Raw genomic sequence first — 26,067 nt, 5'->3', positions numbered from 1 at the left:
AGCCCCAAGAGAAGAAAGAAGCATTTTCTCCATTATATTTAATTACTAATCAAAGTATTGAATATCATTGTAAAAATAAAATAGGAATGTCAGATGTGAACTGTGATACCAAATTGTTGATTTTTAAAAGAAAATTAATCATGTGGTCCAGGCTAAATGGTTGGTTTCAAAAATCCCAAGTATTTAACTTGATGTAACTAATATGTGCATTTAACTTTTAAACAGTTATTCCAAAGTTTTAAAAAATCTTCCCCATTCTAATTTTCAGCCAATTTTCTTTGCAGTGCCTCTGAGGTGTCTATTACCCTTTAAAATGAATAGTAAGAATAATGTCCATTGTTCTTATGTGATTCTTTTTAATAGTATAACTCCCACTAGATATTAGTCCTTACTTAGAAGGAATCTTGGAATCTTAACAAGAATGATGAAAAACAATTCCATATAGTGTTTTAATTTTTATTAGTCATATAATTTAAAAAGCACAGAGGCATGGAAGACAGACAGACTTACATTCCAACCCTGACTCCACCACTTCCTGTGTTGTTGTTCAGTCGCTCAGTGGTGTCCAGCTCTTTGCGACCCCATGGACTGTAGCACGCCAGGCCTCCCTGTTCTTCATCATCTCCCAGAGCTTGTTCAAACTCATGTCCATTGAGTTGGTGATGCCGTCCAACCATCTTGTCCTCTGTCGACCCCTTCTCTTCCTGCCTTCAATCTTTTCCAGTATCAGGGTCTTTTTTAATGAGTCAGCTCTTTGCATCAGGTGGCCAAAGTATTGGAGCTTCAGCTACAGCATCAGTCCTTCCAATGAATATTCAGGGTTGATTTCCTTTAGGATTGACTGGTTTAATCTTGCAGTCCAAGGGACTCTCAAGAGTCTTCTCCAACACCACAGTTCAAGCTTTGGCAAATTTATCCTTTCTCAGCCTCAGTTTCCCTGTATGTGAAATCAAGATAACCTGGACTTCCCTGTTGGTCCAGTGGTTAGGACTTTGCCTTCCAACGTGAGGGATTCAGGTTCAACCCCTGGTTGGGGAGCTAAGATCCCACATGCCTCTCTGCCAAGAAGCCAAAACATTAAACAGAAGCAATAGTGTAACAAGTTCAAGAAAGACTTAAAAAATAGAAAACAAGATAATCCAAAGTGTGGGGTTAAAATGAGGAATAAAAATGCTAGGACATTAGAAAGAAGTTGGGCAAATGTTAGTTTTCTAATTTTCCATGAGTAAGGTTAGTTGTTATGTGGAATGTTTTTATATGAAGTTTTTTGAGCCAGACGGTGACTCCCCTTCTGGCCAAGTGCAGAGAGCCGTGTGGGAAAGGAAGCGTGTAGTCAGTAAGACTTACAATGAGCCTGAATTTGTTTTCTGTCACTTCCAACATGACCGCGTAGTGTTCTGCTTGATTATTTCACTTGGCAAGAAGACACTGTCCTCGTTTGCATATCCTCCAGTGTAATCAGAGGGAGCCAAGTTTGACAATTTTTAAAGGATTTAGCTTCTTGAAGTTTGTTCTCCAGCAGACCTACACGGGGATTTGTCCCAGACCTCCCGTTTACAGTCAAAGGCGTTCCATGAATAATCTGATACGGAGTGAGTACAGAATAGATTCCTTTGTTTGCCAGACAGGTGAGGGCTCTAGTTTCTCTTGTTGCTAAAAATGTGGCCAGAAAAATGACTAGCTTTACATTCGTGCTAAATTAACCTCATTCCTTTTGTAATCTTACCCTCAAAATGATTTCACTGAAAATCCAAGAATAACAAGAGGCACTTCCCCCCCTAGGGGCCTGAGAAACTTGAAAGTGTTTTATAATGTTAATAACAATCATAGATGCAATGGTTTATCTCTGGACTTTCTATCCTGTTCCATTGCTTTACAGCAGAAATTAACAAAAAATTATAAGGCAAATTATACTCCAAAAAAATTAGCAATAATAATAAAAGTGTTAGTCACTCAAGTCATGTCCAACTCCTTGCGACTCCATGGACTGTAGCTCACCAGGCTCCTCTGTCCATGGGATTTTCCAGGCAAGAATACAGGAGTGGGTTGCCATTTCCTTTTCCAAATAATAATAATAGCAGCATTGAATAACTACTCAGCAGTTTTCAGTTTTCCCAGACTCTTTGCTGACTATCCTCTCTCATATGAACTAAACAAGGTTGGCAGAGCAGGTTTTATTATCCCCCTTGAATAATTGAGGTTAGAGAGAGGTTTCTGGCTTACTGTTATTTAGAATTTCCAGCCCAAAGCTTTTATTCCCTGAATCTTCCTACTCTAAAGGTGGAGGGTAAACATTGTGTGATTGAGCTGTAACAGGTACTAGAATAGATACTTTCCATGTTTCTTCACTTGTGGTTTATAACAGTTTTCTGAAATATACCTATTTTGCAGATGAATTTGCTCAGAGAAGCCACGTGCCTACTCAAGGTTACACAGATAATGCAAAAGTCCATCTTCAGAGATTTCTCACTCTAAAACATAATCTCCTTTGTTGTGTAAAGTGGATGGATAGATAGATAAAGAGATATAGCCATCCCTTTCCCTCAGTCTGTCCACCCACCCGCAGACATGCAGACATAGGCGTCACTACAACGTCCAAAACCCAGTTCCCAACGACTAGTATGATTAGAACAACCTTCAGAGATGCCTGGGTTTATGCTCACTTGCCACAGTGTACAAGTGGAGAGTTCAAAAGCATCATACCTGGCAAAGCTTCAGTGTTATTCCCCACCTTTCAGGCCTCCTTCCTTCCTACTTCCATGAAACAAGAGAAAACCTACCCCAGGAAAATAGGTGCAAAACAACAGCCACTCTCAAATGACTGGCAATCTAGTGTAGTACTGGAGCAGGAGGTGTGAAGCAAGACCAACTGGAGAGGAATCCGAGCTGTTGAACTACTGGCTACATGTCCTTGGGCAAGTAAATTAACCACCCTGCCCCTCAGCTTCCTCATCTGTAAAAGCAAGGATGAGGATGGTGCCTATCCCATGGGGTTGGTGGTGAGGATAAAATGAATGAGTTATGAAAAGTGCTTGGAACAATACTTGGCCCATATTAATAATAACAGCTAACATGATTTTCTGCTGATAGAAAACACTCAATAAATATTAAAACTATAACTTTTATTATATTCAGTAAGCAGATTTCACCCTTCTGCCAGCTCCCCTGAGGGTTAACACACAGATGACAGGCTTTAGGGCCCCTTTCTAACTTCTCATGTTGAATCTGTTTCTATGGAAAGTGTGACTAATTACTGCCATATCTCACTGAACTGCAGGTTCCCAAATAAAGTGTGCAAGTAAAAGCTATGTATAGTATATTCTCACTTACATGTATTGAGGAAGCTTACTATTTAAAGGGATTTTATGGTCTCTCCACCCCTCTATCCATATTTCCCTTGTAGCATTTCCAATAGCATATTGTAATTATCTTGTCTCTGTTTTCCTTACCAGATCATGAACTCCTTAAGAGCAAAGCACATGTTGTATTTCATTTTATTTTCCCAGTACCTAGTGGAGTGCTTGCCAGTAGTAACTTTTGTTTATTGACTAACTGAGCAAATGGGAGGATGAGGGAATGGATGCATGGTTGATTCTTTTAAGTAAATAATCAACTCTCAATTTTATGTCAGTCTGACTTTTCACACTTTGGATTTTCTTAAAGCTATACAGCTGATGACGTGTTGGTGATCAGGGTGCATCATTATGCAGCCCCTCTAATTACTGTCTCATAATGCTTGCATTTGTCCTACCAGTCAGGTTATTCATTAATTTTAGCATAAACTCAGGGCATTGAGTTTAACGGCCAGACTCAAACCAAAAAAAGAAAAATATGTGTCCTTGTGTCCTTCTGTACATATGATTTTATATATATTCTTTTATATTACATTATTTTCCAAGCAATGCTAACAGTGGATGTATCAGATTTCAAAAATATACTTCAAAGGGTTACCACTCATAATTATTGAGTTCATATGAAACTCTTTAAGAAGAATTCTTGGCTTTCAAAACAGTGTCAAGTTATACAGTGATGCTGTGCGAGAGGGAATTGTAGACACCATCCAAAACAGACAGATACTTCACTTCTGTGGCTGAGAAAAAGCGAGACCCAGAGAGGTGAATGATTTGTGCGGGGTCACACAGCTCAGCAGAGATGGAGCTAGCCCTGACTTCTGGTCCTCATAGTCTCCGGCCAGGGGCTTTGTGGTCCCTGGGGCCAGTATTCTTTGGTGATGTTGATTCTGGAAGATACAGGACTGGCCCTGTGTGTCCACGCCAGCCAAGACAAGGGCACGATTCCTGGAATGCTACATTGTGGTTGATGTGGGCTAGCGGCCAATGGAAGAAGACCTCTGCAGTCCACATTAACACTCCTGGATGTATACAGTCCACCCACGTGGCGTTTAACTTTTAAGGTGTTGGAGAAATGCAGGTCTGCTGCTAAACAGAGGTGACCCACACACATGCGAAGTCTTCGTAATGTCCTTCTGCAATTTTTAAACATTTGAACTCTAAACTTTTCAACTTTAATAAATTACATTGAAGGTTTGATAGAAACAAATTGTAATAAGCAAGGGTTCTTTTGTCTCACGGAAGGTTTGTGTGTATTGAAGAATAGGAGATCATTTTAAAGCTCTGCTATGTAATATTATCTATGTTATTTGAACTACTATAACTTTTGCTCTTTTCCATTTCTACACCCAGATTCAAAGGATTCCAAGGAGAAGAATAAAATGGAAATCCTGTACATACTGGTGCCTAGTGTTGCCATCCCCCTGGCCATTGCTTTGCTCTTCTTCTTCATTTGTGTCTGTCGCAATAACCAGAAGTCGTCGTCACCACCTGTTCAGAGGCAACCAAAACACGTCAGAGGTCAAAATGTAGAGATGTCAATGTTGAACGCGTATAAACCCAAGGTAAAACTAGCAGTCCTGAGCTGCACTTATTCTATAGACTTCAAGTTAAAGCAAAACTTACCACCCTCCCGAGCTTAGAAATCAAATGATATAGAATCAGAAGTTGTATTAGTACTAGCGTGCATTGTCAGCATAAGCATGCATCTCTAACTGTCCCAGGCAGCTCGAGCATACTTTCATCAGTGTGACCACTTTGGGGCTGGATGATCACCTCCCTGCCTTGCATAGAGTTTGCAATGGAAGGAACACTTATGAGATCATCTCTACCAGCCCTGCAGGACTCAGAGTGTGAGCTATTTTTCTAAATTTTCAAAAAGGAAATCCCATATTCTTCCAATTAAACTGAAAAGAGCTGAACAGACAGAGAAATCGAACACTGTTTACTAACTTTATTGTCAAAAAACCCTTTTATTTGCACAACAATGTGCATGTGTTAACACTACTGTACTGCACACTCAAATGGTCAGTTGTGTTACACGTTTTTTACCACAGTTTAAAAATCTATTTCGTGCCTAACCTAAATCCCCTTCTCTTTGGTTTCCATATATTTTAAGAGAAGTTTTGTCCTTCTTACAGTCTTTGAATGCTGTTTTATGATAGCCCTTAGCTCTCTCCTCTCTCATGCTAAATCAATCCACTTCCTTTTAGTTTTTCCTCCACATCTTTCAACATTTGGGTTGCTCAAGGTCCTGGCAAGGAAACCAGGGTCACTGGCCCTTCCCTTAAATGGAACACACATCACATCTTGGGGCTGAAATACAACAGAGGCTTTCTCTCCGGAAAACTAGCACCTCAATCTCAGGCCTCTCGGGAAAGAGATTTCATTTAAATAATTTAGGATTCTTGCATCCACAGAAGCCTGCTTTTTCTTCATGTTCCCACTCCATAGGAACATTCATTCAGCAAATATTTATCTTCTCTGTGGGTTAGAGACTATATTATTCTTTTGACTCTCATAAAGAGAAGATGCATCATTTTTTTATACAGTTTTAGAGAAAAAAAAATGCCTTCACACTCAAATCAATCCTTTCACCCAATAAGTAGCATAATTGGGCCTGACACATAGCTCTCATTTGATCTTACTTTGCTTTGCTGTTGGATATTTGTTTTTAATTTTAAAAGACTTAAAATATTTTTCTATTGCAGAGTCATACTTGTTGGTAGGGTTATGGGGTTTCTTAAATGCTAAAAAATTCATCATTAAGCATTCTGTCCCAAACAAAACCACTGTTCTCTTAAGTGTGAATTTTTACCAGAAAAAAACCCACAGACCCTGGAGACCACAGAGTTCACTCAGTGGGCTGGGGAATGGGTCGGGGGTGGGCGGAGGTTTAACTCTTGATATCCTAGCTGCTTTTGGCCAATTTACATATATTGTAATGTGTTACATCATAGCACCCTTAATCCTTACAATTAATAGAAGAAAATAGAAGGGTTAATATTAGTGCACATTCATGTAGGCATACCTAGTTGACCTTTTACATATCCCATGACTTCAAACTTGTAATGCAACAGTCTTTGTTCTATAAGAATCTTTCCCTGTCATTTCTGTTATGAAATGCTGAGAATCCTTACAAACACCAGAACTCTGGGTGAAAGTGAGGCCCAGATCAGTTTGGTTCCAGTAGTCACTGAGCAGCAGCCACCATCCTGGGGAGGTGGGCTCCTTGTTGCTATGGCAGGAGTCATAGAAAGAGTCATTTCCATTTGGAGAAATCATCAGTTTTGTAGGTCAGCCTCAGTCTGCAGCTTAATTCCATTGTTATCGGAGGTTTCTTTTGCAGCGCAACATGTCCAACATGCATGATGTTTGGGATTTATATCATCTTTCAGACAAAGATCTCAGAAAGCTTGTGGTGTCACAGAGAAAGCAAATATACATTCAGCGATACAAATTTTCAGAAATTATTCTAGGAACTTTTACATTCATTATCTCATTTTAATCCTCACACCCATCACATAAGGGGGGTATTATAATCACTATTGTACAACCAGGGTAACTGAGACTGCAGATGAGTTAAGTAACTTACAGAAGGTCAAAGAGCTAGTAACTGGAAGAGATAAAATATGACTAGAGTATTTTTCGCATTGGAGAAGGAAATGGCAACCCACTCCAGTGTTCTTGCCTGGAGAATCCCAGGGACGGCGGAGCCTGGTGGGCTGCAGTCTATGGGGTCACACAGAGTCGGACACGACTGATGCAACTTAGCAGCAGCAGCAGCAGCAGAGGATTTTTCAGCTCTAGGTAAAGCCCTTGAATTTGCCTGACACTATGATTTCTTCTTTTTAACTGAAGAAATCGTGCTGTGAAGGGGGAGTAGGCGGCCAGACAAACAACTAAATGCAACTCCATTTGTCAGTTTGCGCTGAACGCTAACCACAGGGATCACCTGGCTTGTGAATGACCTCCCGAGAGGCCTGGGTAACAGTTGTAAGCCTGAGTTATACAGCCCCAGTCCTGCCAGGGACATGTGAAATTTGGCCAAAGAAATAACAGTCCTCCATCCTCCATGGTCATGGAGACAAATGTAACATACGCTGGGATACATTTTTTCCTGAGACTTGGTAAAGCAAAATATTGTTTTCATCATTTCTGGACCATTTCCTCAGCATGCCTTGCAAAATCTCCCAGTGTCAAGATTTTTCCAACACAAGGCGTAGAGTTTCGCCTTAAACACCTCACCAGCAATTCTGAATCAGACTGCAAGAAGGAATGTCTCGAGCATATGTGACTGGGTTGAGGAGGGAGAGGGAACAACAAAAACAAATGCTAAGGTTTTTTTTCTTTCTTTCTCTCCTAAGAGATTTGGCTCCAATCAAATTTGACTTATTCAGCTGTTTGTTTTGGTTCTTACTGAGTGCCTTTCCTGGAAAAAGCACAAAGGACTTTGTCGACCTTAAAGAAAATTCCTAAATGTAAACAGTTGATCTCTAAAACTGGTTTGAAAGGTCACCGACACATAAATATTACATGTACCTATAAAATCTAAAAAGAAGGGACATGCATAAGAAAGAGAGGGGAAAAGAGTCCTGAAAACAAACACCCTACCAGAATAAAATCAAAAGGAGATTTGAAGGCTGGGACGAGAAAAGAATGAAGGATGGAAGCTGGTCGGCCCTGGCCTTATACTTATTTATCCACATGAATGTGCCCTTCAGGTTTTAAACTATCTCTTTCCACTCTCTCCACTTGCTGAGCTGATTTTACCCACCCCTGCCCCCACTCCCCCACACTGAGTGTTTGTATTAAGAAGAGGCTTCTCTGGGAGATTAGAAATCCATACCCACAGAGGAGACAATAGGCAGCCCAGACAGACTGGCGATGGGACCTGGCTTGAGTCCCCAGAGAGGTGGCCGGGAAAGTTGGAAGTTAAAAATTTGATGAGGCATGAGTCTCCTTCAGATATGTGGGGAAAGGAAGCCAGTGGACCAGAGAGGCATCTTAACTCTGAGCCTTGAACAGTCAGGAAATAGAGGTGCTCCCCCGGCCCCATCACTAACTGCCCTGTGACCCTGAGAAGCCAGTTTGCCTGTCTGTGTCTCAATTTTCTCAGCTGTTCAGAGAAAGAGGTCAACTGTGTTCATGCAAAGGACCGTTTGTTTATTTTCCTTTTATTTTGTTGGGCTAAAGATTTCAATCCTTTCTGTTGGATAAGTTCATCTCCTATCTTTTCCATCTTTAAAATCCTCTGACAGTACTCTGGTGATGCAGAAACTAAGGAGGGTTATTCTATCTTGCGTTACACATTTTACAATCTGAGCAGGATTTTTTTTTTTTTAAGTGCTACAGAAAATGAAACTTCTCCAAGAATTCTGGAAACCCTAACTTCCCGTCTCTCTGCTTCTTTCCCTTTGCCTCCCCCCAGCTCCTGCCACCCTGCCCCAACTGTCATGTCTGAAACACAGAGTAGTGTCCTAGGGGAGGAACGCTGTGGAGTTCACCTCCTGGGGAGTTAGGAAGGGGAGAGCCTCCCCCTCAAGCTCAGGGTTAACCCAGTTCTGTCTTTCCCTATGTGACCCATTTATGTGGGATTTAGATCCACAGAAAGGTTAAGGGGTGGAGGAATTTGAAAATGAGGAGCCAGGAAGACTAGGGGGAGGGCTACAGGGTCAAACTCCTGCAGCTCTTGGCTGATTATAAGGAAGATTTGGGGGAAAGCAAAGTTTGCCTATAGCTTTCTAAAACTGGTGGCTGTATTTTATTTTATTTAGTTTTTAAACTTTTATTTTATATTGGGATATAGCCAATTAATAATATTGGGACAGTTTCAGGTGAACAGCAAAGGGACTCAGCCATGCATATACATGTATCCATTCTCCTCAAACTCCTCTCTCATCTGCGCTGCCACATAACATTGAGCAGAGTTCCCTGTGCTGTGCAGTAGGTCCTTGTTGGTTATCCATTTTAAATATAGCAGTGTACACATCCCAAACTCCCTAACTACCCCTCTCCCCTCACCCACCCACTAGCAACCACAATTCATTCTCTGTGAGTCTCTTTCTGTTTTATAAATTCATGTGCATCATTTCCTTGTAGATTCCACATAGAAGGGATGTCATACAATATTTCTTCTCTATCTGACTTACTTCATTTAGATGACAATCTCTAGGTCCATCGATGTTGATGCAAGTGGCATTGTTTCATTCTTTTTAATGGCTGAGTAGTATTCCATTGTGTGTGTGTGTGTGTGTGTGTGTGTGTGTGTGTGTATGTGTGTGTGTGTATACACAAAGGATCCTCTTTCTGCATCCCTCTGTCAGTGGACATTTCTGTTGTTTCTGTATCTTGGCTATTGTAAACAGTGCTGCAGTGAACATTGCAGTGCATGTATTTTATTTCTCACCTAACCCTCATTTCTGTTTCTTCACTTCCAGACTATTCCTCTCTCCTTTTCTTTTCCAGCCAAAGTATTCAGGCTTTACTGAATGGACTGACACTTGATTATATTCCCTGGACCAGTCCCTTTTGCTAGCAACATACTTTCATCTAAAAAGCCCTGTTGTGGTTGGGGGAACCCTTGGGAACCCCTGTCCTTATCCAATGTCACTACACTTATTGCTAAAACATCCTCAATAACTTTTCCACTCATTCTTTAAAGCCATTGTCTCCAAGGCTTCTGAGCTCATCATGCTATTCACATGGCCTCTGGGGAATCACTAGTGATGTAATTTAATCCAATGACCTTTCCTAAGTCTTCTTCCTCCTTAATTTCTCTGGAGCATTCTTCTTAGCCACCATCTTGAAATACTTTTTCTCTTGGCTCTCCTCCTATCTCCTCCTGTTTCCTTCACCAGTTCTTTTGACTCCCTAAAGGAACACCTCCTCTGACGTTTGTCAGTTCTCTTTCCTCTTTCTTTCTCTCATGCTAATTTCATCCTCTGGCATTGCTTTAGCTCCCAGTTGACATCATGATTCAGCAATCTGGAAGGACCTAATCTCAAGTTATCAAGTTCTTTCTCCCAGCACCCAGGAGTCTCTCTGGGCCTAAATTACCTTACTCTCTGGGCCAAACTTACCTTTCCAGCCACATTTGTTCTTGGTTTATTTCTGGGAAGTAGTATGATATGCTTCAAAGATCAAGGATTTAGAGACAAAGAGATATGATTATAAATCTCAGCTTCATTATTTACTGGCCATGAGATCACTGTTTTCTCATTTATAAAACAAGGATACAAATAGTGCTCAGAAGAGATTTTAAGATTTATTTTTATTGAGGTATAATTGGCACACATGATATTAGTTTCAGGTATATAACATAATGATTCGATATTTTTAAGTAGTGCAAAATGATCACCACAACAGGCCTAGCTAACATCTGTCATAGTTACAACAGCTTTTTTCTTATGATGAGAACTTCTAAAATTTACTCTCTTAGCAACTTTCAAATGTGCAGTACAGTATTATGAAGTATATTCACCATGCTCTACATCCCTATGACATTTTATAACTGGAAGTTTGTACCCTTTGACTCTCTTTACCTGTTTTGTCCCTCCCACCCAAAAAGCTCCCCTCCCTGCACCCACCCCCCACCACTAGTAGCCACCAATCTTCTCTAAAAGAGATGTTTCTGACACTTCAAGATAAGTGTGTCTGGCACCTCACAGGTACTCGACAGCTAGAATTTACTATTATTGTTTGCTACAGCGAGAATATGAACAGTCACAAACCTTTTAGTCAACTACCAAATGTTGTGTATAGGATTCTGCGGGCTGGGGAGGAAGATATAGGATTCAGCAGCCCACAGCATTAACTGGGGACAAGGGGATCAGAGCAAAGATTATAGTGATAACTCTTTAGGTAGCTCTGGTATTCCTGGGCCCATCCAGTGAGCATAAATCCTCTGCCCCACATCCTGTTCACACCCTGGATAAAACCCCTCAGGATGGACAGGACAGTCTCTACCCTGTGGTGGTATGAGGACTGGGGGCCATCCAGTTCAGAGCTCAGCTTTAAACTATGTCTGAAGAAGCTTTACTTCTAGGAAGAATGAGTATTATAAATGGATATTATGAAAAAGCTAAAGTACTTTATTTGCATTATCTCAATATAATCTTTACAATAATCTTCTGATCAGATTAGCTCAGTCGTGTCCAACTCTTTGCGACCCCATGAATCGCAGCACGCCAGGCCTCCCTGTCCATCACCAACTCCCAGAGTTCACTGAGACTCACGTCCATCGAGTCAGTGATGCCATCCAGCCATCTCATGCTCTGTCATCCCCTTCTCCTCCTGCCCCCAATCCCTCCCAGCATGAGTCTTTTCCAATGAGTCAACTCTTCGCATGAGGTGGCCAAAGTCCTGGAGTTTCAGCTTTAGCATCATTCCTTCCAAAGAAATCCCAGGGCTGATCTCCTTCCGAATGGACTGGTTGGATCTCCTTGCAGTCCAAGGGGACTCTCAAGAGTCTTCTCCAACACCACACTTCAAAAGCATCAATTCTTCGGCGCTCAGCCTTCTTCACAGTCCAGCTCTCACATCCATACATGACCACAGGAAAAACCATAGCCTTGACTAGACAAACCTTTGTTAGCAAAGTAATGTCTCTGCTTTTTAACATGCTATCTAGGTTGGTCATAACTTTCCTTCCAAGGAGTAAGCGTCTTTTAATTTCATGGCTGCAGTCACCATCTGCAGTGATTTTGGAGCCCAGAAAAATAAAGTCTGACACTGTTTCCACTGTTTCCCCGTCTGTTTCCCATGAAGTGATGGGACCGGATGCCATGATCTTCGTTTTCTGAATGTTGAGCTTTAAGCCAACTTTTTCACTCTCGACTTTCACCTTCATCAAGAGGCTTTTTAGTTCCTCTTCACTTTCTGCCATAAGGGTGGTGTCATCTGCATATTTGAGGTTATTGATATTTCTCCCGGCAACCTTGATTCCAGTTTGTGTTTCTTCCAGTCCAGCGTTTCTCATGATGTACTCTGCATAGAAGTTAAATAAACAGGGTGACAGTATACAGCCTTGACATACTCCTTTTCCTATTTGGAACCAGTCTGTTATTCCATGTCCAGTTCTAACTGTTGCTTCCTGACCTGCATACAAATTTCTCAAGAGGCAGATCAGGTGGTCTGGTATTCCCATCTCTTTCAGAATTTTCCACAGTTTATTGTGATCCACACAGTCAAAGGCTTTGGCATAGTCAATAAAGCAGAAATAGATGTTTTTCTGGAACTCTCTTGCTTTTTCCATGATCCAGCGGATGTTGGCAATTTGATCTCTGATTCCTCTGCCTCTTCTAAAACCAGCTTGAACATCAGGAAGTTCACGGTTCACATATTGCTGAAGCCTGGCTTGGAGAATTTTGAGCATTACTTTACTAGGGTGTGAGATGAGTGCAATTGTGAGGTAGTTTGAGCATTCTTTGGCATTGCCTTTCTTTGGGATTGGAATGAAAACTGACCTTTTCCAGTCCTGTGGCCACTGCTGAGTTTTCCAAATTAGCTGGCATATTGACTGCAGCACTTTCACAGCATCATCTTTCAGGATTTGGAATAGCTCAACTGGAATTCCATCACCTCCACTAGCTCTGTTCGTAGTGATGCTTTCTAAGGCCCACTTGACTTCACATTCCAGGATGTCTGGCTCTAGGTCAGTGATCACACCATCGTGATTATCTGGGTTGTGAAGATCTTTTTTGTACAGTTCTTCTGTGTATTCTTGCCATCTCTTCTTAATATCTTCTGCTTCTGTTAGGTCCATACCATTTCTGTCCTTTATCGAGCTCATCTTTGCATGAAATATGCTATTTCTCATATGCTATTCCTTTGGTATCTCTGATTTTCTTTAAGAGATCCCTAGTCTTTCCCATTCTGTTGTTTTCCTCTATTTCTTTGCATTGATCCCTGAAGAAGGCTTTCTTATCTCTTCTTGCTATTCTTTGGAACTCTGCATTCAGATGTTTATATCTTTCCTTTTGAGCCTGATTTTGGGAGGTGAGAAAACTGAGGCTTGAGATTAAGATTTTACCCAAAGTCACTCAGCTGGTGAGTGGCAGAGCCAAAACTCGAACCCAGGTGTGAGCAGGTCTGGAGCCCAGTGTTCCTTAATTTTCTGGCTGCTGAAATACACATGCCCAAGTTACAAGCCCACCGTGGCTCATGCAGACATACAAATTACTGACGTCTGTTCTACCTTTTTACAGGCAGAATTGACCCTCTCCCACTGACACTATAAAGTAACCCCACCACAGAATCAACCCTGGTCACTACCAAACATTCAAACTATCAGAAAGTTACATTATAGAGAAAAGAACTGTTTCTGAGGTTAAATCACTTCCAGAGAAGCGTAGCTGAACTCTGAGCAAATGTGGCCAGCTATTGGTTGGAATGTCCTCCAGGATTTGATTGCTTAAGCCGGAAGGCACTTAGTTTGGCTGTAGTCTTTGAAAATGTCCATAACCTCTCCAAATCAAATGGTTGTGGCCTTTAAGCTTTAGAATGTAATCATTTCCATTTATGAGTGGGGTCAGTTGTTTCACAATTCTACCACTGTTTACCTAAGAACCAGTAAAATGCACAGGAAAGGAAAACCAGCTTTAGAGTCAAATGAATTCCTCTCAGATACTAAAAACTCTCAATCTTGTATGCTATCCAGGGCTCTTATGCCCAACTCAGGTAAAGGCTGCTGTTGAATGGTTTTATTCACTTATCCCAGTCAACTAGTGTGAGCAACAAAGGATCAGCCAAAGTCTAGGTCATCAGAAACCAGAGAGTAATTAATTACACCTTGACATTCCACTTTTACACCAGTGGGACTCATGCTTCTAAAATTGTGGAGCCCTCTGAGGCTCCAAATGAAAACTACCCTCTTTTTCCCAGAAAAGTGCTCCATCTTTGAAGCCAGACATAGGTGGAGCTGAATCTTGGCATTACTACTTAATAGTTGTGCTTCCACAGGCAAGCTACCTAACTTCGAAGGCCTTAATTTCTTGATCCATAAAGTGGAGAAATCATAGTATGTATCTCATGGGTTTGTGATGAGGGTTAAATGAGTTGATGCATTAAACAGTGAGAGAGCCCATGAGGGAGTATAGTGTAGTCATGAGGAAGACAGACCCTGGAGTCTGAACTTACAACCTAAATACTAGTTGTGTGGTCACTTAACTGCCGTTCTTCAGGTTCTGCATCTGTGAAACGGGGATAATAGTCATAGTGACCAATTTCATAGGGTTATTGTGATATGAAAGGAATTCATATGTATAAAGTACTTATAGCCTGACACATAAACACTCCACCCGCAGCCCCAACTTGCAGCCATTATTATGATCTCAGCATCTGGCACATGGCAAGTATTCAGTACATGGTAGCTCAGATTACAAACATCTAGAATAGGAACTGTGTCCCCTCTCCTCGTGATTCTTAAATGGTTTCTCATATGCTATTCCCTGTGTATACTCTTTGGTATATAGTATATATAGTATCAGTTGACTGAGGTAACCAGCTATGAAAATACATCCTATACAATTGGTTGCACATGAAAATAGAATAAACTGATGACATGGCCCAAGCTATAAAGTGATGTCTATTTCAAAACCTGAATCTCTTAAGACAGGAGCCATGCAGAATATAACCCAGTAAAACACTAGTTGATGGCTCTTACATTTTTCTCTGCTGGCATTTCCAAAGCATCTTCCTAAAGCAGAGTGTTACAGTCTCTGTCTCTATTAGTCAAAATTGCTCAAATTGGTTCTGCAGAGAGATTGTAGTCATTCATCATGCCAGGAGCAGGAACCAGACACTCATGAACTGTCTGATCCAGGAAGGCATATTCTTTTCTTTCCTTTCTTTTTGAAAGTCATATTCCATTTATTCCAGTGGTTCTCTCATTTATTCCAGTCCCAGAGCATCCTCATCACCTGGGAACCTGTCAGAAGTGCAGAATCTGACTTACGGAATTAGAAACTCTAGGAGTGAGGCCTAGCAATCTGTGTTATAACAAGCCCTCTGGGGGATTCCAGTGCCTGCTCTGGTGTAGACTCTGCTGGTCAGTACTTGAGATTCAGAGAGTAAGTCTGCAAGGAATATAGTTCTCAGAGAAGCCTCCAAAGAGAAGCAAACCTGGTCGTATCCTCCTATTATCCCAAATACCACCCCCTTCCCCCTGCAATTCCAATAGGGCCACGATCTGCTTCATTATTCCTCTAAGAGAGCTGAGGACAAATGCCGCTTGTGGGACCTCCCTCTCCTGCAGATACTTGATCCAGCTAGAATCGGCATGTGTGTGTAGTGAAAGATATTTGTGAAAGGGCAGCAGTGGTAGGGCATGAGGCATGGGAAAGGAACCAGTGTAAGGGACTCAAGGACTGTGGGAGGAGGTTTGTCCATTGCAAGAACATGGACGTCAGTCCTCTCCCAGCACCTGCTGCTGAAGCTACCTTCCTGTCCCGGAGCACCACCCTGGCTTCTGGTTCACACCACCGTCCTGGGGCTCTGCTTTCTATCTCTGTGTCTGCGTCACTCTGGACTCAAAGTAAAGCCATCAATCATGCCCCATTCAGGTTAGAGGTGAAAGGTCACAGAGCGGAATCAGTGCTGCATGCCAACGTTGATGGCCATCACACAATCCTCACCTCATTTCCTGTGGTAATCATTTAGGAAAAGTGAGCAGGAAATAGCAGGTTAGTCGCAAGCTGTGTCACCCAGAGGTGTATTATCACCTAAGGTGTAACTTCCCAAAGGTGGAGAGAGAGAAAGTTGCTGAGTCTGTCGCTCTTATCCATCTTCTATCTACATAATTGCAGTTTTTTTAAAAACTCTACCCATGGTTCATTGCTTTCATACTTCAAGTTAATGGATGTAAAAGGGGCACATGTCCTCACTTAGTATGCATCACTCAGGTGAGAGAAGCCTGGCCTCTGTAGCAGCTGTTTAGATAGGACAATACTCATATGGACTCACACCTAACAACTCACCATCTAAAAATGTTCTCTCTTCATTTTCTTTCTGGTCAGAGCTCATTGAAGCCTGAATACAGTTGCTCTTCAGAAATTTCAAGGGGAAGAAATACAATCAGATTTTACAATAATGTATCAACTTCTACATCAACTCTGATTTTTCTCCCCCGCCAAAATTATATAATTTTTTAAACCACACTGAGGCAGATGTGTGTTTACTTTGAGAAGTAAAAATGTTAACATTTAAACTGAAAGCCTGTTTCACTTTTAAGGTACTTAATTGCCTTACAGCATATAATAAACGGAGCCCATCTTGTCATTCAACTAATGGAGGGAGTGATAAAGAGATAGGAGCCCAGGACCCTATTCATTCCAGCTTTCCTTTGTACTTGGTTTACTTTGGCATCGTGCCTCATGTGTATTTTACACTTCTTTACATTTTGTACATCCCTGTATGACAAATACTTGTCAAACAAAAACTAAACAGATTTATAACCCTTTAACTTGAAATGAGCCAAAATTGAACTGCCAAAACTTTATGACTTCATTTTCTTTCATAGTTTTCCACTACATTGGTTCAAACAGACAAACCCCACTTGAGGTCAAGCAGAGGTCATTTCACTTTCATTACTAAAATATAATTTACAATATGCCAGACCTAAACAAGTTTAGCCTAAAGGGTTTGTATAATGTAAACCATCTGTTCCTCAACAATACAGCTAATTTCCTGCCGTCACCATACAGTCTACTGACTGCTTCTTTAAGGATTTTTATGATTTTTTAACTAGTTCAGGATTTATGTAAAATTTGAAAATGAGTCTATAGTTAAAACTCATTTGTACCAAATAACTTGAGCATTTAAAAAATGCAAATCACTGTGTAAATTGTTCCCCTGAAACCAAGCTCTGAGCAGCTTTTTGGTTTTGTTTTTTCTTTTTTTTCCTGGGTATTTCTATACCGGCTGCTGCACAGGTGTTCCAAGAAAAGGTTTTGTGAAATTGGTCGTTTTACTTTCCATGCTTCTTTCCAAAGCAAATCCCCAAATTTGGTTATGACTATCTCTTGTGAACTATTCCTTCCTTCTATCGGCTGGAGAAGGGTATGGACTATATGCCTTCTGGCCCACTGGGTATTATGACAAGGTACACTTGGAGTCAAAACGAACTTTTTTCATGCGTCTGAACAGGGAGAAAGAACAATTATCATTCCACAGAGTGGCCACACACCGAAAGCTGACCTCACAGCCCTACAAGGTGTCAGGCCCCAGGCTGAGCTGACAGAGGCATGCTGTGTCCAACTGGGATTGTTGGCCAGCGGGCTTCTCTGGTTTCAACAGAAGGCCTTATACACGCAAGGACAGCAGTTTTGGCTCTCTTAAAAATTCTTGATAATTTTCTAAGCCTCTTTCTCTGTCTATAAAATGGCAAGAGTAAAAGTTCTTCTTCCATAGATGAATACCAGAGAACTAATTTGCTTACCTCAGTGTAGGGGAATGCAGCCGGCCTTCTTAGCCATGAAGCCCCAGGGGCCATGTGTCAGGCCAGCGCCAAAGTCCTGTCCACCTCCTCTTCTCTTCCCATCCACATAAGTTTGGCCTGCTTGCTTCCTTTCCCATCTGCCACCATCTACTCTTCCCCATGGGTTTTTTTGCTCCCTCTGCCTCCATCTGCATCTTCCAGAATCCTCAGAGGAAAAAGCTACAGGACACTCAAATTCTTACCCACCCGCAGGTTCCAAGACAGACTCTCTGTCATTTTTAAAGAATTAAAAAAAAAAAAAAACTACAGGAGTACAAAGAAAGATTAACAAGAAACTTAAACATTCCTTTTTTTTTTTTTTTTTAAACATATATGGCTATCTAGAGCTATTTGAGGCTGGGCTGTGCTGTGCTTAGTTGCTCAGTCATGTCCGACTCTTTGCAACCTAATGGACTGTGGCCCACCAGGCTCCTCTATCCATGGAGTTTCTCCAGGCAAGAATACTGGAGTGGCTTGCCATGCCCTCCTCCAGGGGATCTTCCCAAACCAGGGACTGAACCCATGTCTTCCACATTGCAGGTGGATTCTTTACCATCTGAGCCACCAGGAAAGCCCAACAATAATAGAGTGGATAGCCTATCCCTTCTCCAGGGGATCTTCCCAACCCAGGAATTGAACCAGGGTCTCCTGCATGCCGGCAGATTCTTTACCAACTGAGCTACCAGGGAAGCCCTATTTAAGGCTGTAAATGGATCTAAATCATTTGCATTGACTCAACTTTTTGGATTACTTCCCTAATATGGATAATAAAATTGATTTAAAGACCACTTATTAGGTGGAAATTACTTTCATACATCGTTGGATTTAATCCCTACTGTAATTATGGAGGCTAGATATTATATTATCTTATAGATGTGGAAATAGAGTTTTAGAGAAGTTAAGTCACCCAAGTTCAGTCACCTATAATACAGGACTTATCCCACAGGATTGTTGTAGTAATGTTAGTTGCTCAGTTGTGTCCAACTCTTTGCAACTCCATGGACCATAGACCACCAGGCTCCTCTGTCCATGGGATACTCCAGGCAAGAATATTGGAGTGGGTAGCCATTCCCTTCTCCAGGGGATCTTCCCAACCCAGGGATGGAACCCTGCACATCTCCTGCATGACAGATGGATTCTTTTCCATCTGAGCCACCAGGATATTTGTCAAGTGCTTAGAACAGTGTCTGGCACATAGTAAATGCTATATAAATATTAACTATTATTAATGAAAAGCAGCAGATCCAAAGTGCAAATTCAGATTTGTGTTGATATGAGTCCAAAGGTCACATGGTTTGAATTATCCCACACTGCCTATGGGTTTGCTTCAGTGGGGGAGTCCTAAATCCTCATTGAGCATGTGCATTCTAGGTCGTTTCAGTCATGTCTGACTCTTTGTGATCATCAGGCTCCTCTGTCCGTGGGGTTCTCCAGTCAAGAATACTGGAGTGGGTTGCTCTGCCCTCCTTCAGGGGATCTTCCCAACCCAAGGATTGAACCTGCATCTGTGTCTCCTGCACTGGCAGGCAGGTTTTTACTACTAGCACCACCTGGGAAGCTTAATCAGTTTATATTCCTTGAGTTTAGTTCCTCATCCCAGTTTCCCTCAGAAGTACTTTATTACCCCACCGTTACCTTTCTCTAATACCAAAAGCATGGGGATCCTGTTTAGATCAAAAGTAATACCTTCCGTGCCATTCAAGGGACTTTCCCATAAATTGGATTCATTTAAATCATTAAGAAAACTTCTGAGGGAAACCCTCAGTTCTGTTGTGTTCAATTAAGTGGGTATCTTGCTGCAAGTTTATTTACACTTATCATTAGGTTAATGGGCATTTTGCCCTGGAAAATATCAGCCTAGAACAGAGCTAATCATCATGAATTCTAGATTAGCAGAGTTTGAATTGGAGAAATTTTATACTTAATTTTCCAAACTGTTAAACTGTGCACAGAGCTCTGAATTCCATATGTATTTGCAGAATTGTCAACTTCAATTGGGATACTCTCAGCAGTATTTTTCTAAAAAATAAGGATTAAAGTCCATTTAAAGGGATTATTTTAAAAAACCAGTTTATGTACAAATACATTGCTTTTAAACTTTTTCCATAACAAATTAGGTTAAACTTCAGGATAGATTGGAGATGAGTTTCAAAAATAGTAAAAACACATGACATAATAGACATTTACTTTCAATATTAAATGTCACAGCTTAATACTTATTTTCATTGTGTGTTAGTTGCTTTCTCCTGTTTTAAGGTCAATCAGTAAATAATTCACTTGCAAAGCTGTAGAGATAATCAGTTGGTTTAAAGGCAATGGCTCCCTTCAAAACATTGAAATCTGATTGAAAGGACAAAATATAAAATGGACAAATGTTGTTTTTCTTTCATTAAAAGAATAGCAACAGCGAGATAATAATTTAAAAGTTAAACAGCCCTTGTCATGTTCCAGACATCATGCAAATTTGCAAAAACCCTACAAGATAAGTACAATGATTATCATCCCATTTTATAGATGAGAGAATTGAAGCACAGAGTGGTTCAATATTGTACCCAGGGTCACACAGCTGGTGAGTAGAGAGGGCAGAATTTCAACTTGAACTATCAGTCTGCAGAGATCATGCAAGTAACCAGTTACCTCACTGTGTCCTGCACGTAGCGACATTCGGACTATAAAGCTAGAGGGATTGTAGAAGAGGCAAAGACCAGAGTGGTCGGGGGAGTTTCAGAGCAAGGATTCGAAAAGTAGAGAGGAGCCCCTTCCAAACCTCCCCATCTCTACTATGGGCACCTCAGAACAGTCTTTTATTTTGGTTTCTCTGGCTTTTAGCTCAATATACACCTTAAAAATAGGACAGCATTGGAAGAACAACGGTGTAAGGCAAGAACATGCATGGTGTTTGCATGTGGATGATAAGGAAACCTATTCAGCTAAATGACGCCATCATGTAGAGGGGTAGCAAGGGTAAGAGCAAATCACAGATACTCTGAAGTGCCAGGCTAAGCATGAAGGCTGTATCCTCTGCAGCACTTCTTCTCACACTCCAGTGTTCACCAAAATCACCTGGGGTCTTATTAAATGCACACCCTGATTCTGTAGGTCTAAGGTGGGCCCAAGAATCTGCATTTATCATGAGCTTCAAGTGGTGCTGATATTGTTTTTCCCAAGACCACCCTTTGAGTAGGAAGATTCTAGGCAATAGCAATAAAGCACTGTAGGAGCAGGGGGTGTGGATGGAGGGATAGGTGAATGATGGACAGAAATTTGCCTATGGCTAAGTTGCAGCCAACAATTTTAAAGACTTCTAGATGTACAACGTTGTATTTAATTTGATATATAGAACCTTTCTCGATATAACCCATCCCTCCTTTCAGATGCCAGCATATCTTGCCTTAGGAAATGCTTTAAACAACATTTTTTTCTTTTCTTTTCCATACAGAGCAAGGCTAAAGAGCTGCCTCTTTCCGCTGTACGTTTTATGGAAGAATTGGGTGAATGTGCTTTTGGAAAGATCTATAAGGGCCATCTCTATCTCCCAGGCATGGACCATGCTCAGTTAGTTGCTATAAAGACCTTGAAAGACTATAACAACCCCCAGCAATGGACAGAATTTCAACAGGAAGCCTCCCTGATGGCTGAACTACACCATCCCAATATTGTATGCCTTCTAGGGGCTGTCACTCAGGAACAACCTGTGTGTATGCTTTTTGAGTACATGAATCAGGGAGATCTCCATGAGTTCCTCATCATGCGGTCCCCACATTCGGATGTTGGCTGCAGTAGTGATGAAGATGGGACTGTAAAATCCAGCCTGGATCACGGAGATTTTCTACACATTGCAATTCAGATTGCAGCTGGCATGGAATACCTGTCTAGTCACTTCTTTGTTCATAAGGATCTTGCAGCTCGCAATATTTTAATTGGAGAGCAACTTCACGTGAAGATTTCAGACCTTGGGCTTTCCAGAGAAATATATTCTGCTGATTACTACAGGGTGCAGAGTAAGTCTTTGCTGCCCATTCGCTGGATGCCCCCTGAAGCCATCATGTATGGCAAATTCTCTTCTGATTCAGATATCTGGTCTTTTGGAGTTGTCTTATGGGAGATTTTCAGTTTTGGACTCCAGCCATATTATGGATTTAGTAATCAGGAAGTGATCGAAATGGTGAGAAAACGACAGCTGTTGCCATGCTCTGAAGACTGCCCACCCAGGATGTACAGCCTCATGACAGAGTGTTGGAATGAGATTCCTTCCAGGAGACCAAGATTTAAAGATATTCATGTCCGACTTCGGTCCTGGGAGGGACTCTCAAGTCATACCAGCTCTACCACTCCTTCCGGCGGAAATGCCACCACTCAGACAACCTCCCTTAGTGCCAGCCCAGTGAGTAATCTCAGTAATCCCAGATATCCCAATTATATGTTCCCGAGCCAGGGTATTACACCACAGGGCCAGATTGCTGGTTTCATCAGCCCACCAATACCTCAGAACCAGCGATTCATCCCCATCAATGGATACCCAATACCTCCTGGATATGCTGCGTTTCCAGCTGCCCACTATCAGCCAGCAGGCCCTCCCAGAGTGATTCAGCACTGCCCACCTCCCAAGAGTCGGTCCCCCAGCAGTGCCAGTGGGTCAACCAGTACTGGTCACGTGACCAGCTTGCCTTCATCAGGATCCAATCAGGAAGCAAATATTCCCTTACTACCACACATGTCGATTCCAAATCATCCCAGTGGGATGGGTATCACCGTTTTTGGCAACAAATCTCAAAAACCCTACAAAATAGACTCAAAGCAACCGTCTTTGCTAGGAGACTCCAACATTCATGGACACACCGAATCTATGATTTCTGCAGAACTGTAAAATGCACGACTTTTGTAAATGTGGTATACAGGAGAAACTAGAAAGTCGTAGAAAATATTTCTATTCAAATATTTTTATTAAAGTAAGGTTCTCATTTAGCAGACACTGCAACAAGTATCTTCTGTGAAGTTTAACTGTGTCTTACCAACCAGGGCAGACACCAGCCAGAAAAGAAACTTTGTGGGATCAACACTCCATCAGGGTGTATGCCCTGGCATTGGGATTGGGACATCTGGTTTCAAGTACTGAACACTGTAAACCAGTGAAGAGGAAAAGGACCTTATGATTAAGTATCAAACCAAAAAGGAAAGTCAAATGGTGCTTTATGTATTCACCTTTGGTCACCATGACTGTTCTCTCTCCAAAATGTATATACCGTAGAATTTGTCTACCTGCTGTCTTTTCTTCAGGACAGATGTTCAGGAATTACATTGATTCAATTTAGATTCTGTGCATGTTTGTGTGGAAGTGATGTTCAGAATCAATGAGGAAACTTTAGGCCAAATTTAAAATCCCAAATGGAAATGAGCCATAAAACAAGTGTAAGTTTCTAAGACAAGTGTAAGTTTCTAAGACAAGTGTTAAGTTTCTGAAGCCTTCTATACAGTGGGGCTTCTTGGAGGGTGCAGAGTACGCTTCTCTGTGAATCTCCTCTGTTGATCATGAAGGCCTTTCCACAGTGTGTTTACACAAGCCCTTGAAATAACTAGGGCATCAGATCATAAGAAGGCTACATGTGGATGCTGAAGTTGATTGTGGGTTGATAGTTCTCTGTGTTGCATTAGAAATGAGGCACCAAAGGCAGCATAGTCAGAAAAGTGGCCTCTTGGCCTAGATCAGCATCCGTGGGAAGGGAACAGGGTTCCCATGGGGACAGCCTCACAGAAGCTTCCCTGGACCAATAACATTGAAGAATAGAGGTGTGGCTACAGACCAGATCATCTGTGCTTGCCTCCTCCTGCATATGAGTTGTCCAAGATATGGGAGTGCACACCATCAGTGGACTCTGGGGCAGGAGGAACTCTTTGTTATCAATATCTAGTTAATTTAAAGTTTCTCACACTTTATTTTCTTATCTGGAAATGTTCACAGATTTTATTCCAACAGCAACAGTTATATGACAATTTATCCATAGAGTTAGTTGGAATCCAAAGACTATAAATTCTATTTGCAAAATATTACATATCTTTGAAAACCAAGTACTGAGTTCTCAGCAAACATTTACCATGAACTGAATTTTTTAAGCTGGTAAATAGAAGCAAAATGATCATTTTTGCCTTAGTTAGAAGAAGGTATCAAATGTGCATCTCATGCCTGACCTGCTAGACATCTTTTGCCAAACTTAGAGTTCTTATGGGTTTCAAGTTCTGTATAAAAAGGAATACTATGATTGATGTTTCTCTTGTTAAACAAAAACAAAAAAAAAAACTCCTTTATTCTAAGAACAACGTCTCAAAGTCTCATTTTTTTTTAAATTTTACAGCTGAAGAGACTTACAAAGAGACTTACAGGATATAAAATAATTCCTGGCAATAATATTTGATAAAGAGAATGTAGGATAATTAGAAGCACATTGACATTTCAATTTTGTAAAACAACAAATTCAAAGAAATATGTTTACAAAAATGTGTGGCAATTTTCCCAAACAATGAATCTTCAGACAACAAATATGGACCTATAGGTATTGTGAACATAAAAAATTGGCTATATTCAGATTTATTTGGAAATAATACAATTTTACGGCATAAATAAGCTGATTCAGCAGTTACATTTTTTTAACTTTAGGTAAAGGCGAATATTTGTATCCTTTTGTTGCTATGCAACTGTTTAATGATGAAGATTCAACCACAATTTTGTATATCATATGACAATCAATTGTTTTCCAAGAATATTTATTATTTTAAGGAAACACAATTTCAGTGAATCTGAGTTTTTCTAGGAGTCCCTTAAAGGGAAATTAGCATTCCATGAGCCAGTAAAATATCTACTCTGGAAAAACATTACTATGGGTAAAAAATAAATTCAAGTTAGTTTTTTATAAAGAACTATAACATTTATTTTAAACATTTTATAATTACTGAAGTCATTAAGGTGAACAAACTAAATTTCAAAACCACTTGTAATAATGTATTTTATAAAGCACTGTGATACTGCATAACACAGTCCCTTTTGTATTAAAATAGTATTTTTTCACAGACTGAAAAATATCTTTCGCTTTGTGGACAACATTTTGTAAGATGACTTTATTTTCAGATCTTTTCCCTTTTTTGCACAAAACTATGTTTATGGTTTGTATCACAGAAATGAAATATATCTCTGCATTTTTATATCTGGTCTGTTTCCTTGTTTCCTTTGTTTCTAACTCGATATAGATTTTTTTTTCGAATATATAATGGCACTACTCAGATATCTTGCCCTATCTTTCCTTATTTTCACTGCATGCATTTAATCACTGTATTACTTAATGTTTGATTTGTTATTATGGGCATTTCAAATAGACAAGCATGAAATTGTAATGACAAGAAGCCTATTTTATATTGAGGATATATGCATTTGTATTTCACACACCAGAGATATTAAACACTGATTATTTTATGCTGCTGTTTATTAAAAATGTTTACCATAAACTATTTCCTGAATATTGCTATCATGGAGGTATTTGGGAATTTTAATATTATTTCTCCTAATGTTTGACATTTCATAGAAAGAGGAATCATAATTTCTATTTACTGCTATTTCATTGAAATGCTTTTTTTTTCAAGTAAGCTGTTATAATAGACTTGAACATTCTTTTGCTAGTGACCACAAGTGGAAGGAAGAATTCCAGTGATTTTTATGACCATATATCACCCACCTATAGATGGCAAGATTTAAATTTTTAAAATCAAAATAATATATTGAGTAATTACTTGACAATTAAATGGATTGTCAAAATTGGGTTTTAAAGTTGAATCTTTTTCTGCCTTGATGTTTCCGTATGAACTGAGACATCAAAACTCATCTTAGAACTCTGAAAAAGCTGAGTACATCTTATCATGTTCAACTTAGATTCCAACCATATTGATAAAATAAAAGAAATGTGGCCATTTCATTGTCACAGCTTATCTTTATGACCTTATTTGCCCAAAAGAAAGAACTCCCCATCTGGCGATTAATACACACTGTCAAAGAAAATGAGTATCATTATGAAAGTTCAAAGAACTTGTCCATTTCTGCTATTTAATACAGAAGGGGATACAATAAAACCTTCAGGGCCTTATCCATATGTTTTAGGTATAGCTCTTGTCACCACCTCAGCGATCAAACTCAATAAAGCAATCACTTCACATGTCAGTGAGATCTGTGTCAGGTTGGGTTTTTCCCTCTCAGTTGAA

General features: G+C 40.5%; 1 protein-coding gene across 1 annotated transcript in view; it reads left to right on the top strand.

Annotated features, from left to right (window-relative positions):
• Positions 1-25,784, top strand: part of ROR1 (receptor tyrosine kinase like orphan receptor 1) — a 469,844-nt gene extending 444,060 nt beyond the window's left edge. Inside the window, exons 8-9 of the mRNA XM_019957322.2 lie at positions 4,704-4,915; positions 21,266-25,784. Coding sequence (XP_019812881.2) covers positions 4,704-4,915; positions 21,266-22,693 — 1,640 coding nt within the window. The 3' untranslated portion in view covers positions 22,694-25,784. The remainder of the gene's footprint in view (positions 1-4,703; positions 4,916-21,265) is intronic.
• The last annotated feature ends 283 nt before the right edge of the window (positions 25,785-26,067 follow it).

The sequence above is a fragment of the Bos indicus genome, chromosome 3 (assembly GCF_029378745.1).
Source record: "Bos indicus isolate NIAB-ARS_2022 breed Sahiwal x Tharparkar chromosome 3, NIAB-ARS_B.indTharparkar_mat_pri_1.0, whole genome shotgun sequence".
NCBI classification, from domain to species: Eukaryota; Metazoa; Chordata; class Mammalia; order Artiodactyla; family Bovidae; genus Bos; species Bos indicus.
The sequence above is the reverse complement of the archived record's forward strand: the minus strand, read 5'-3'. Positions and strand labels throughout refer to the sequence as shown.